General features: G+C 41.1%; 1 protein-coding gene across 1 annotated transcript in view; it reads left to right on the forward strand.

Moving 5' to 3' along the window:
* The window catches only part of LOC125462720 (laminin subunit beta-3-like), a 73,472-nt gene that overhangs the window by 34,520 nt on the left and 23,461 nt on the right, over positions 1-15,491 (forward strand). Inside the window, exons 5-8 of the mRNA XM_059653262.1 lie at positions 8,238-8,364; positions 13,769-13,842; positions 14,848-15,033; positions 15,297-15,360. Coding sequence (XP_059509245.1) covers positions 8,238-8,364; positions 13,769-13,842; positions 14,848-15,033; positions 15,297-15,360 — 451 coding nt within the window. The remainder of the gene's footprint in view (positions 1-8,237; positions 8,365-13,768; positions 13,843-14,847; positions 15,034-15,296; positions 15,361-15,491) is intronic.

Genomic DNA, 15,491 nt, shown 5'->3' on the forward strand with positions numbered 1-15,491 from the left:
CCATCATTGCAGCTGGAATCAGTCAAACCAAAGCAGAACCTGGTTCTTTGTGATCAGTATAACTCACTCATTGGGTCAACTTGTTGAGCAATTGTGTGAATCTCAAGAGCAAAATTGACTCAGTGTATAATACAACAAATTCTTATTGGCCAGTTTAAGCTAATACACAAATGTACCCTTTGACTTGCCCATGGACGCAGTTTCTCTTGTCCATGTGGGATAATGGACAGCAAGCAGCATTCACTCTAAACAGAGCAGACCATGCAAATGCCAGTCTGCATGCCAACACATTGACTTCCAGCTCCATGAATATTCATGGACCTCAGGTGTCTACACAATGGAAAGAAATATGAGGGGACATCTGAGGCAACAAGCTTCCACTTTGGCACCAGTCCATTGTAATCGCTTTCACTCCTGCTCAAGTAGGGTATGACACTTGAAGGCCTTCCATAGACGTACTATGATGGGTCTTTCTTGACCATCTTCTTTTTCCTGATCTGTTACTCTGGCAGGATGTACATCCAGGAGGTGAAAGGCAGGTCCTGACAATGTGAGCCATCCCTCTGTCACGGTATCTTTTAGATGACTCTGACCAATCCTGTGTAGCATTTCTTGACTGAAGACATCATCTCTATTGAGTAATGTTTTAAAAGATATCCCAGATATTGAAGGAACTCATCAAGCTTCACATTTTTCCTAATAATTTAAATAAAACATATGTATTTTCCAGCATTTTATTCCAAAATTTGACAAAATTCTAATGAAAGCTAAAAAGTAGAATTTGATTTAAATGGCACTGTCATTTTTTGAGCCACAACCTCAGTGTGGAAGAATTATTTTACATGACAAAATAGTCAAACTTATGTAACATAAACTAGAAGACTGATTTGTTTTTCAAAAAATGCACGTTTTACACTATTAATTTGTGAGATTATATACATACCTTCGTGATTCCTTCACTAGCACAGGCATAGTACTGAGCTGTAAGGGAGTTCAGGGGTATTTATCAATCCGATCTCAATCTGGGTTGTTTTCCTCCTTGAGCCAGCCTGGACTCCGCACATGTTGCACCCAATTGGCCTGGATTTTCTAAAATAGCCAGATAGTCATTTTTGTTGTGCTAATAGGAGCTGTGCGTTGGGATCCTGCAAAATCTCCAGCATAGCAGACTCCCTGGGAGCTGCCTTGGAAATGGAAAATTCCAAAGGCCAATCACCAGGTACCTTGAACCCTCCAAAAGTATCTATTTAAATCAGAAAATTCTGAGGCTTCCGATGCAGTTAGTAATTAACTAGGGAATTAAGACAATTAAAAATTTAGTCTGACTCCTAAATAAGTATTTAACTGATCCCTCTAAAGCCTGCACATGTACATTCCTAACTTCATGTCACCCTGTTGCTAGATCTTGTCTTTGATACCATCAAAGCCCCAACCAGGCCCTTCCCCACAACCTGTCAACCCATCACCTGATCAAATATCCGTCTGCTTCATGCACCTATCACCTGGCACCTGACAGCAAATCCTCCCCCCAGATCTGACACACATCCCACCACCAGAACTGAAACTACCCCACCCCCAACATCCTTCAATCCCCATCCCTCCACCAAACCCAACACTATCATCACCTCTTCCTTGCCAGGTGTGACATCCATGTTTAGGTCCATACCTCCCTGCCAAAGCTGACCCACTCTAAATATTACATTACCTAGCCATGTGTGCCTCTAGATATTTAAAACACAGAATATAGCAATGACTATTGTGAGAAGGAGGCATGGTGTGACTTCCCCTGACACACAAGCTAAGTGAGGGACCTGTTAGATTGAATGTTGTCTTTCCTTTTCTGAAAGAGCCGTGTTCACAATCTTCCACAAGCCATAAGGAGATATTTCATACAAGTATTATTATAGCTAAAAGCAGTCCCTACAGTTCCTAATCTGACTGTGATTGCCACTTCTCAGAAAATTCAGCCCAGTATTCTAGGTGGCTTGTTCCGACGTAGCCAGATTCACCTACTTGTTCTCATTCTGCATTATATTAAAAGAAATAGATCCAGACAGTTGGGCGTGGCTGACTATTTAATCAGCAAGGGTGGGTCTTGGTTCTGTTTAGTCAAAGACTTCTAATTTTATAATGTTCTCACTGGCAACAGTGCCCATCCCTAATTATCCTGGAATTATGCAACTTGTTGGGACAGTTAAGAATCAACCACATTCTGTCGTTCTGGAGTCACACATAGGCCAGACCAGGTGAAAATAGCAGATTTCCTTCACTAAGGAAAAAAAGATATTACTGAACAAATTATTGCTTTTACAACTGATGGTCATGGTCACCATTACTGACACTAGCTTCATATTCAAGATTTAATAATTGAATTTAATTTTAGTTTCAGCCTATATTGCCAGTTACCCCCACATCTCTGGATTACTTTCCCTAAATACTGATGGTACAGTAGTTAACAAGCAGAAAGCTACTTCCTCCTCTTTAGCAGCTGGGGCATTGATCACCCACTTGTAGAAACTTTTCTTAAGCCACTTGGGAGTCAAGAATCATTTCTGTAACTGAACATTTACAATGGCAAAATCACAATTCTTTTACAAATAGCCTGTTAGCCACTGTATTATCATTATTGTTATAATATCCTTTAGAGGATGAGAAGGCTAATTTAATAACTGGGAATGATGAAATAGCTGAGGCATTAAACAGTTATTTTGTGTCGGTCTTCACAGTGGAAGACACAAATACCATGTCAAAAACTAATGGCAAGAAGGTTATAGCAGGTGAGAACCTAGAAACTATCATTATCACTAAGGAGACAGTGTTGGTCAAGCTACTGGGGCTAAAGGTAGACAAGTCTCCTGGCCCTGATGAAATGCATCCCAGGGTATTAAAAGAGGTGATGGGGGAAAATAGCAAATGCAGTAGTAATTATTTACCAAAATTCACTGGACTCTGGGGAAGACCCCGCAGATTGGAAAATAGCCAATGTGACACCACTGTTTAAAAGAACAAAAAGGATGTAACTACAGGCCAATTAGCTTATCTTCGGTAGTGGGGAAATTGCTTGAATCTATCATTAAGGAAGAAATAACAAAACATCTGGTTGTAAATTGTCCCATTGGGAATACCCAGCATGGGTTAATGAAGGGGAGGTCATGTTTAACTAATTTGGTGGAATTCTTTGAGGACATTACTTGGATGGTGGACAATGGGGAACCTGTGGATGTGGTGTATCTGGATTTCCAAAAGGCATTTGACAAGGTGCCACACCAAAGGCTGCTACATAAGATAAAGTTGCATGGTATTACAGGTAATGCATTGGCATGGATAGAGGATTGGTTGACCAGTAGAAAACAAAGAGTAGGGGTAAATGGGTGTTTTTCTGGTTGGCGGTCAGTGGCTAGTGGTGTGTCTCAGGGATCAGTGTTGGGACTTCAATTGTTTACAATTTACATCAATGATTTAGAATTGGGGACTAAGTGTGGTGTGCCAAAATTTGCAGATGGCACTAAGGTGAGTGGTAGAGCAAAGTGTGCAGAAGACACTGAAATTCTGCAGAGGGATTTAGATAGTCAAAGTGAGTGGGCAAAGGTCTGGCAGATGGAATATAATGTTGATAAGTGTGAGGTCATCCATTTTGTTAGGAATAACAGCAAAATGGGATATGTTTTAAATGGTAAAAAAAAATTGCAGCACACTGGGACTTGGGTGTCCTTGTGCATGAATCGCTGAAGGTGGGATTGCAGGCGCAGCAGGTGATTAAAAAGGCAAATGGAATTTTGTCTGCCATTGCTTAAGGGACAGAGTTTAAAAACAGGGAGGCTATGCTGCAGCTGCATAGTGTCCTGGTGAGGCCACGGCTGGAGTACTGTGTACAGTTTTGGCCTCCTTACTTGAGAAGAGATATACTGGCACTGGAGGGGGTGCAGAGGAGATTCACTCGGTTGATTCCAGAGTTGAGAGAGTTGCATTATGAGGAGAGACTGAGTAGACTGGGATTATACTCATTGGAATTCAGAAGAATGAGGGGAGATCTTATAGAAATATATAAGGTTATGAAGGAAAGAGATAAGGTGGAGGCAGGGAGGTTATTTCCACTAGCAGGTGAAACTAAGAGTAGAGGGCATTGCCTCAAAATAAAGGGAAGCAGACGTAGGACTGAGGTCAGGAGGAACTTCTTCACCCAAAGGGTTGCGAATCTGTGGAATTCTCTGCCCAGTGAAACAGTTCAAGCTACCTCATTGAATGTTTTTAAGGCAAGGCTAGATAAACTTTTGAACAGTAACAGAATTAAGGGTTATGGTGAGTGGACAGGTAAGAGGAGCTGAGTCTCAAAGATCAGCCATGATTTTATTGAATGGCAGGGCAGGTTTCAGGGGCCAGATGGCCTACTCCTGCTCCTAGTTGTTATGTTCTTACGTTCTTATGTTCTGAGGAATAGTTGCTGATCTGCTAATAAGATTTGCTCGAAAACTTGAATCTATATAATAATTTCCGTGGAACTGACAATGGGTAATTTCATTTTAATTCCTAAAGTATACTTTGTATTGTTTAAATCAGACTTAATTCTATAATAGTACTTTGTACCACAGTTGCTTTAAAATTGTGAATAAGAATTGCAATTTACTTCTGTACCTCCATGTGCCTAATTTATTCAGTACTCTTGAATAGATTTACAAATTAACTAGCAATTAACTAGCAAGTGCCCCATTGATTAAATTTAAACAAAAGTTTTAAATAACTTATAGACGATTCCAAACGTAAATACATTATTCAATAGGGATAAATTTGGCAATAAAACTAACATATCAAAGCAGGCATTGATTGCAGAATTTATTGTAAATTACCGAATCATTTGTATGAAGCAACATTTTTAGTTGAGCAGAGAAGCTTGGTTGATGAAGTACATAAACTTTTATATATCATGGCTGTTCAAATGGAAAATATACAATTGAAATGTTTGGCACACAAGCAGGCATTGCTAAACGTCTAGGACATTTAAGGACACAAATATGTTCTGACGGCAAATCCCCATTATGTTCATTTGAGGAAAACATTGCAACAGTCACTAAAATACTGCCAGCGGATTCAGTCTCCATATTTGCCAATTTTCTGTAAAATTTACATACAGTTGGCAACAGGAGAGTCTTTAAACAATGACTACGTGCTGCTGAACATTCAGAACACTGGGATTTCATGGAAAACCTTCTAGCCGGATTGGTCAGTACACTAACTACACAAAATCATGCAATAAGTTATAATAGAACCTTAACGACTCAGACACTTGTAAAGCAAGATACAGAAAATAAAGCAACATATATTCCAATGTTCCAGATTTGGAGGGAATAAGAAATTCCATGGTCCTGCTTCTCTGTTGCAAGTGATTTATAATTCAGTTTGGGGAATGCTTATTAAAAGCTGAAGACAGCTGATATTAAAGTGCTGTTTTCACTGTGAAAGTTAATAGCCTGGCACCAAAAACCTCCTGCATTAAGCAAGACCATTGTACCCGCTCATCCCTCTTGTTGGCTTTCGTGTAGCAATTCAAGTATAGATGGTGAGAGATGTGATGTGGAAAACTTTCCTAAATTTGTTGAACTATGGTGAATAAAGACGTGTGTCACATCTTTGAAGTACCTCTTGTTTAGCTATTTTTCAGCTAGATGTCATTTGACTAAAAGGCAAATGATATTGGCTTTAAAATGTAAAGTCGTTGATTTAAGTGAGATTATTTTTAGACTGAGAAAATTCCATCATGGAACGGGGGCTTTGCAGGCTAGGCCAGTATTTTTGCCTAGCCTAATTATTCTTGAGTTATGCAACTGGTTGGGACAGTTAAGAGTCAACAACATTTCTGTAGGTCTGGAGTCACACATTGGCCAGACCAGGTAAAAATAGCTGATTTCCTTCTGTAAGCATAAAAAGATATTACTGAACAAATTATTGCATTTGCAACTGATGGTCATGGTCACCATTACTGAGACTAGCTTTATATTCAAGATTTAATAATTGAATTTAATTTTAGTTTCAGCCTATATCCCCAGAGAGTTACCCCCACATCACTGGATTACTTTCCCTAAATACTGACGGTACAGTAGTTAACAAGCAGAAAGCTACTTCCTCCTCTTTAGCAGCTGGGGCATTGATCTCCCTCTTGTAGAATTTTTTCTTGAAGAAAACACGATAATTATGATTCTACAATGATCTAGAGAAATGTGATAAAAGTTTAAATATATAAATGTTAGTGTTTCATTTCCAAAGTATCATAGTCCGCATTTTCTGAAATTTGGACCCTGATAACCTGTAAGACATCGGTCATCTGTATAACATTGATCCCAGCACAAATTCTTGGATTGACCTGCAACTGAATCCAGGTTCAGGCTTTGAATAATATTGCTAATGACCTCCAGCATTGTAGAAATCCCAGGATCCTGGATGGTGTTGGTCTTTCAAGATAATTAGAAAGACTGCATGGAGATAAATTGGTCACTTTTTTTTTCCTTGGTGATTTCAAAGATATAACATTGTGTAGTTCACCAGCCTGGAGAAATTGGAACAGTCAATTTTCAGGAAATCTTCTCCAGTCCTTTCCACATTTGGAACCAACAGGGAGTATTCTAAAATGGACTGTTCAGCCACAGATGCTGTTTCTCAAAGACACCACGGTCCCAACACCAGTGTCCAAGGACCTTCATGCATGTGTGACATGTGTGCAGTTTGAACTGACTTGGAACTTGCAGCTAACTAACCTGGTCACTTGTCAAATCTCCAACACTATAGGACTTGGCCAGTGGACCCAGTAGAAGTTTGTTCATGTCTTCGTTGAATGCTACCTTGGGGTGCTGGTATTTTACACACAATGTTTGCAGGTTGGTGGTCAGATTTCAGTAACTTGTTGATTCACAATGATGGGGACTGCCTTGCTGCTGCGGTCAGTGACAGACACAGTCTTCTCCCACTTGTTCATCCTGCAGAGGACATGTTGGACTGTACTTTGATAACAAAGTGTGGGGCTGGATGAACACAGCAGGCCAAGCAGCATCTTAGGAGCACAAAAGCTGACATTTCGGGCCTAGACCTTTCATCAGAAAAGCAGGATGGGGAGAGGATTCTGAAATAAATATGGAGAGGGGGGAGGTGGACTGAAGATAGATAGAGGAGAAGGTAGGTGCAGACGACAGTGTGGGTGGGGAGGTAGGGAGGGGATAGGTCGGTCCAGGTAGGACGGACAGGTCAAGGGGACAGGATGAGGTTAGTAGGTAGGAAATGGAGGTGCGGCTTGAGGTGGAAGGAGGGGATTGGTGAGAGGAAGAACAGGTTAGGCAGGCGGGGATGAACTGGGCTGGTTTTGGGATGCAGTGGGGGGAGGGGAGATTTTGAAGCTGGTGAAATCCACATTGATACCATTGGGCTGCAGGGTTCCCAAGTGGGATATGAGTTGCTGTTCCTGCAACCTTCGGGTGGCATCATTATGGCACTGCGGGAGGCCCAGGATGGACATGTCATCTAAGGAATGGGAGGGGGAGTTGAAATGGTTCGCGACTGGGAGGTGCAGTTGTTTTTGACTGGTCTCACCCCACCATCCCAAGCTTGGCACCATTAGTGGCCTTACCAGGAGCAAGAAATTTCCAACAGTATTATTCAAAAAATTGTAGGAGGGCACAAGCCTCTCCATCACATCAAGTTGGCGCACAGGGAGATCACAGTTACTTTACAAAATAGAGTGTGTTTCATAATTATGCTTCAAGAAAATTTTGTGAAGCCACGGTAATGAACTTAAAGGTTAATAGTATTTAGCAAGATTTGTGCAAGTAATTTGGAATAGTTGAAGATCCAACAAATCTTTAGACTCTTGTTGGTGATACCCTGCTCAAGAATCAGAGTCAGGGTAGTGAAAATGCTCCTTTCCAAACACAGCACGCTCATCCCATTAACATAGAATTGTAACAGTTAACTACTTCAAGTGGGCAGTGCACAAATCCATCTTTGACTATTGCAACATTTCTGTATTATCATCAGGTTAAAGGTGGAAGAGTTGAAATCAGCCAATTCTGTTTACTTTGGTGCACTAATGGTTCATGAATTACAACAATCCTTTGCCAACACCGTGTCAGCTGAAGAAGAAAATCAATAAATGTTGAATAAAAGATTCATCTTTTTATTGGCTCCGGAAGCAGCTAATAAAATATTTTATACCAGTTGAAATGACCCTTTGAGATGATGTTTTCTTTGTGCCTTAGGAGTTGCTGCAGTGTTGCATCTGTGACTCAAGAAATGAATACAATCCTGTCTATTCCACAAACAGTCATCGAATTCAGAATGTGGCTTCTTCAGGTGCATTGAGGAGCTGGTGGCAATCAGAAAATGGTAAGATTAGTGATTCCTTACATGGAAAGACCTTCGTAAAGGATGACACCATGTGTTCGAAGAATTATATTCTTGTATCAATAGCCTCCCACACAATATAATAGGGTTAGAAACAGGACCAGAATAAGTTAATTTTGAAGTGGGTGCAATTCCTGGTATAGCCAGCAATACTGTGTAGCCCTGGACTGAACAGACAATTTAACTCCAGAGGTAGGTATTGTTTGTCCAGCTTTGAGATATTTCCTTTATGCTTCACTACACTGCAACATAAAACCTTATTTGAATCTTGTTGTGCTCAGTGTAATATAATTACTCAAAGGGTAAACCCTGTTCAAAATAGTGAACACCCTTTAACAAATCTCTGTGAATTGACCTGGAAGCTGTAGCAATGTGGTTTATGGAGTTTCCAATTTATAGAGCATAATTTGGATTAATTAGGCTGATTTTTGAAGCTGCCCACTCTGTGGTTGTGCTTCTGCAATTGTCAGGCATACAGCAATTTGAAAAACCAGTTGATCTAGTACATAATAGGCCAAAACATTTTTCAGACTGGCTTACAGAATGGGAACTTGCAGCAGGGAACTAATCCAGCACTCTGGGAAGGAAGACTTTAGATTGCAACAAATTGGTCCTCTGGCCTCAGCAACATAACTGTGACAAGTTGCCAATAGATGTCATGCCGCCAGGGTCAGCTCACTCAACTAGAAAGATAAGGGAGTTTGACTGAAAAAGATAAAGTCCAGTGAGATAAGAAGGAATCTAGGCCAAATTAATTGACTAAACAAATCAAAGAATATGCCAATATGTCAAAGGTAAGAAGTCTTCAAATATGGGATTAATTGGGTAGAATCTTATTAGCTCTGAAATGTTAGTACCATTTGCAAATCCCAGCCCCACAGAGGTCACAGATGGACACAGCTTTGCAATTTGATAGGGGATAGCCAATCTCTATGTTCACCTCCAAACAAAGACAATAGGTGGGAGGCTCCATGGGAGGCCCACATTCTGACTGGCCTGCAGTGTCCCTGGGAAAGATGGGAACAATTCAGGCAAAGTTTGAGGATGCCTAAAATTGGGTATTCAAATAAGCAGCTGGCCAACAGTGCAGAGGGTGAAACCACTTTTAGCCCTGTGGCTTCATTACAGTAGCACAGACAGCAGTTTCTATGGTCCCCGAACACTCTACTGTGTGACTGCTGCACCTTACAGTGCACAGGACCCTCTTGCATCAAAGCACCACTGCTGCACACAATGAAGTGCTAATTGCTATTCTATATACCTTCACCTCCATATGTAAGCTGGCAGATCTTTAGGAGTTATGTCCATTTGAGGAACTGACCCAGCACACGATATTCTAAATTTCCATACTACCTCCGAAGGCACGTCTATGGGATAATGAAATGTGAGGCTGGATGAACACAGCAGGCCCAGCAGCATCTCAGGAGCACAAAAGCTGACCTTTTGGGCCTAGACCCTTCATCAGAGAGGGGGATGGGGTGAGGGTTCTGGAATAAATAGGGAGAGATGGGGAGGCGGACCGAAGATGGAGAGAAAAGAAGATAGGTGGAGAGGTAGGGAGGGGATAGGTCAGTCCAGGGAGATGGACAGGTCAAGGAGGTGGGATGAGGTTGGTAGGGAGGAGATGGAGGTGCGGCTTGGGGTGGGAGGAAGGGATGGGTGAGAGGAAGAACAGGTTAGGGAGGCAGAGACAGGTTGGACTGGTTTTGGGAAGCAGTGGGTGGAGGGGAAGAGCTGGGCTGGTTGTGTGGTGCACTGGGGGGAGGGGACAAACTGGGCTGGTTTTGGGATGCGGTGGGGGAAGGGGAGATTTTGAAGCTGGTGAAGTCAACATTGATACCATTGGGCAGCAGGGTTCCCAAGCGGAATATGAGTTGCTGTTCCTGCAACCTTCGGGTGGCATCATTGTGGCACTGCAGGAGGCCCATGATGGACATGTCATCTAAAGATGTGGTATACTGCATCCACTGTACCCGGTGTGGCTTCCTCTACACTGGGGAAACCAAGCGGAGGCTTGGGGACCGCTTTGCAGGACACCTCCGCTCGGTTCGCAATAAACAACTGCACCTCCCAGTCGCGAACCATTTCCACTCCCCCTCCCATTCTTTAGATGACATGTCCATCATGGACCTCCTGCAGTGCCACAATGATGCCACCCGAAGGTTGCAGGAACAGCAACTCATATTCCGCTTGGGAACCCTGCAGCCCAATGGTATCAATGTGGACTTCACCAGCTTCAAAATCTCCCCTTCCCCCACCGCATCCCAAAATCAGCCCAGCTCTTCCCCTCCACCCACTGCATCCCAAAACCAGTCCAACCTGTCTCTGCCTCCCTAACCTGTTCTTCCTCTCACCCATCCCTTCCTCCCACCCCAAGCTGCACCTCCATCTCCTACCAACCAACCTCATCCCACCTCCTTGACCTGTCCGTCTTCCCTGGACTGACCTATCCCCTCCCTACCTGCCCACCTATACTCTCCTCTCCACCTATCTTCTTTTCTCTCCATCTTCGGTCCGCCTCCCCATCTCTCCCTATTTATTCCAGAACCCTCACCCCATCCCCCTCTCTGATGAAGGGTCTAGGCCCGAAAGGTCAGCTTTTGTGCTCCTGAGATGCTGCTGGGCCTGCTGTGTTCATCCAGCCTCACATTTCATTATCTTGGATTCTCCAGCATCTGTAGTTCCCATTAGCACTTCTATGGGGTCAACTTGTAATGTGTAAAAATAATGGAGTCCTGAAATGAAAAGAAAAGAAAATGATGTATCAAAGAATAGCATTCTGCTAAAAAGTGTAGCAATTAAAATTACATTGAAATATAACAAGAAGGTGTATAATGGAAATAGCACAAACAATTCAAAAGAGTATTCTGAGAATGTGGAGAATGTGGATTTTCAAGGAAAGATTAGAAGGGATGACCAAAACCATGTAGAGAGATGGATTTTAATGAAGGAAGAGAGGGACATGGAAGGTTTTAGGATTGAAAGCTAATAAGGTCCAGACAATTGAAGCACAGTTACTAAGTGTGGAATGAAGGGACTGGGGTATTCCCAAGAGGCCAATCTTGGAAACCTACAGATTTCTCACAATGATTTCAGGATATTACAGAACTAGGAAGAAGCAGCACCATGAAGAAATTTAAGTATTAAAATCAGGATAAATCCATTCTAACCGTGAGTCCATGTACATATACCACTCAATGCAATTGATCAAGAAGGTGTCTTCCCATCACCTTCATATAGGAATCTGGAAATTGTAGCACAAAGAGATCATCCTTGATCCTGTAGAATGATGGAGAAGGCGAAAGGGTTGAATGGTCTTCCAGTTATGTATCATTACTTGTTCTAACGGGCAATTAAGGATTGTCAATAAATGCTGGCCTAACGTTCGACACACACTTTCTGTGAAAAACACAAAGAAACTTAAGTCATTAGTCTACGCTCAATCACCAGAAAAGTGATCATCTTAGACCCAGAACACTGCAGCAACAGCTCCACAACATAATAACCTATTTGCAATTATCTTCCTTCTATCACAAACTCAGACGTCAGAATGTTTGCTAATGATTGCATTGCTTTATTGCACATTCAACTTCTCAATTCATGAAGCATTTCATGGTCATATGCAACAGGACCTAGATAAGATTCACACTTGGGCTGAGAATCTGCAAGTATCATTCATGTCACATATTCCAGGTAAAGGCCATTTTCAACCATAAACAGTCTAACTAATTCATCTTGGCACTCAGTGGCATTGGTATTGCTGAATCCCCCACTGTCAAAATACTAGAAGGAACTATTTGAGGAAAGACATTATTTCATTGGAGGCAGTACAAGGAAGGTTCACTAGGATGATCCCCATATGGAGGGATTATCTTATCAATGAAGGCTAAAGAGGTTGGGATTCTATTCACTGGAATTTAGAAAATTGAGAGGGACTAGGGTTAGGATTAGGGTTAAGATTGAGGCGTATAGGATTCTTAAGAAATTGGATCGGATAAACCTGAGAGGGTGTTTCCTTTCATGGAGAGTCTAGGACCAGAGGGCATCATCTCAGAATTAAAGGGCACAAGTTAAAACTGAGATGAAGAGGAATTTATTCTCTGAGAGTTGTGAGTCATTGGGTTACGGAGAAAAGGCAGGAAAGTAGATGTGAGTAATGTCATGGATCAGTCATCATCCTGTTTAATAGTGCTGCAGGCTCAAGGGCTAAACTCCCTTTTCTAGCCCCTTTCTCTCATAGTCTTATGGAACCATTGACCTGAAAGTTAACTGGATCAGTCACATAAATATTGGGGTGACTATAAAATGTCAAAGATCAGGTATTCTGAAGCAGGTAACTCACTCAACTGCCAGTGTGCTTGTGTGTGTGTGTGTGTGTGTGTGTGTGTGTGTGTGTGTGTGTGTGTGTGTGTGTGTGTGTGTGTGTGTGTGTGTGTGTGTGTGTTTCACTTGTCTACATGAGCAGAGCTCTAACAAGAAGCTTGACACCATCTAGGGCAAAGCAAATATTCTAATTTTTAATTAGCACTCAATCACTACATTGAACAGTAGGGGGAGGTGACAGTCTAGTGGTATTATTGCTGGGTTGTTAATCTGGAGACTCAAATAACATCCTAGGGACCAGGGTTCAAATCCTGCCATGGCAGACGAGGGAATTTGAATTTGATTTTTTAAAAAATTCTGGAATTAAGAATCTAATGATGATGACAAATCCATTGCTGTTTGTCGCAAATGTCCTTTAGGGAAGGAAACTACCATCCTTACCTGGTCTGGCCTACATGTGACTCCAGGCCTATAGCAATTTGGTTGACTCTTAACTGCCTGCTGGGTAATAAATGCTGCCTAGCTAGCGATGCCTGCATCCCATTATTGAAATAAGAAAAGCCCCCCTACCACCAATGCACCATGGATGTCATGTGATTTAATACCAAGGCTTCTTAGGCAACATCTCTTAATATGATCTTTACCACCTAGAAGGATGAATAAGCAAGTAGATATGCGAACAATGCCACCTTCAAGTTACATGAGTCATTGACTTGGCAATATACTGCCATTCCTTTCTTGTCACTGGATACAGAAAATACGATTTTCTCCCAGGGATCTAAGATGAGACATGATCAATTTTAAAATAATTCTTGAGGCTGAAAAGAAAAGTAGCTTTTTTAAGCAATAGGCTGGTCTGGCAAAGAGTATTTGGTCTCAGGAAATGGTTGAGGTAAGGTCTGTTACATTTTTATGGACCAAGGAAACAACATGGGCATAGGGTCAATTTCTGAGTCACTGTTGTGAAGGATTAGAGGAAATAAAAACAGCAAGTGACTTCTGTTCTGCAATACATTGTACAGCTTGTTTGATTCATATCATCCGACTGTCTCTGCATTTACAGATCAGGAACAAGTGTCTATACAGTTAGACATGGATGGAAAATTCCAGCTTAAGGATATTCTTCTACGATTCAAGGTAAAATGCATTCTTAAATACATTTGCAAATGGATTATTTTTACTACAAATTGAGTTCTTTCTGTCTTTATGCTGTCCTCAAAGTTATCCTCTATTTCCCACTGTTACTATATATCCTACTTCCAGTTCTGCTGTTGCTTGTCACTGTTAAATTGTATTAAAGGAAGAACAGATTGGCAGTGACCTCTGATTGAGTTACATCAATATCCAATGAAAGACTGACTGAAGTTCCCATTTGTAATTCTTGTTACAACTCTTGACTTTATCCAAGTAGCCGACAACATCAAAATCCACAACACAATGTCCAGCATTAGATGTGATTCCAGAAGTGAATGACATTTGTTAAATGATCCTGAGTGTGCAATGAATTGTGCTAACAAGCAATTTAGTCAGACTTGTAACATGGTGCTCTTGTGTACAATGGAAGCAACATACATTAATACAAAGATCATGTTCTTACAGACAGAAAGCACATGTACGCACACTGATTGTTTCAAGCCAATAAAATAGATGACAGCCATTCTGTGGTTCATTTCTTAGGACAGTGCCTTGATCAATGAGACTGAACCTGCCTAGTTTAAAAGTTAAACAAAGCATGGCAGTTAATTATCAGTCATCATTAACACGTACGTTCTCCATGGCAATACTCCTACCAATCAGAATCCACTTGTCAATCAATCAGCATTTTCCTCTGATGCAGCATAAATATTGTGTTCCTTTTACTTTGGTATGTTGTGTGAATTGTTTTGATGAAAGCACAGCAAAAGATATCAACAAGATTTGTCCTGTTTTCAGCTCAATCTCAAACACTTGTTTTATTTAGCTTGATTACTTTTATGTCGCATGCTTCAGGAATGAATTAGAGTGCTCTACAATGGGTATGAATTATGAATTTGTTTATCTCTGCGCAAAAGTGAGCCTCCTAATTTGTCTGAGCACAATTAATTTTAATTATATTGATGAAGAAAGTACTTCTAATATTTTCTGCTGTACTTTTCTTTTCAGTCTCCACGGCCAGCAGCCATGATGATTGAGCGCTCCACAGATTTTGGTCAAACTTGGAAACCTTACCAGTACTTTGCAGATGACTGTGCTGCCTCCTTCCCTCAAATACAAACAGGGCAATCACAGAGCTTTGATGATGTGCGCTGTCAAGAACAGACAAGGAATCAAGATTCATCAGATGAGCAGGTACAGCCTGCCACAGCAACTGGTTTTCAGAATCATCATTCTATTTACAAACTCTCCACGCTGCCTTTGAGCTGACAGACTAAATAAACATGTCACTGAAGTATAAACTGTAAAATATCAGTCAGTGACCTGATAACGCGATAATTTCACAAATATCACCAACTGTGTTTGTTGAATATGTTGCTCAACTGCAATTTGTGAAAACTAGTATCAATTGAAACACGTATTTTGACAGTCTCTTTTTTTCCCATGTTTGATTTTAGGTTACTTTTAACCCCCTCAAATCGGCTGATTATATCAGTGGTTCAAAGAGTAACAAGATTAACAGTAAGATACTTTATTAACCAGATAAATTCCAATTTGCATTTATGATCTCTCAACTTTGATCTGTGTTTTATGATACTTTCATATACAGATACAGTAATTAAAATAACTGGAAGTTTTGCTCATACACTATG

The sequence above is a fragment of the Stegostoma tigrinum genome, chromosome 21 (genome assembly GCF_030684315.1).
Source record: "Stegostoma tigrinum isolate sSteTig4 chromosome 21, sSteTig4.hap1, whole genome shotgun sequence".
Classification (NCBI taxonomy): domain Eukaryota; kingdom Metazoa; phylum Chordata; class Chondrichthyes; order Orectolobiformes; family Stegostomatidae; genus Stegostoma; species Stegostoma tigrinum.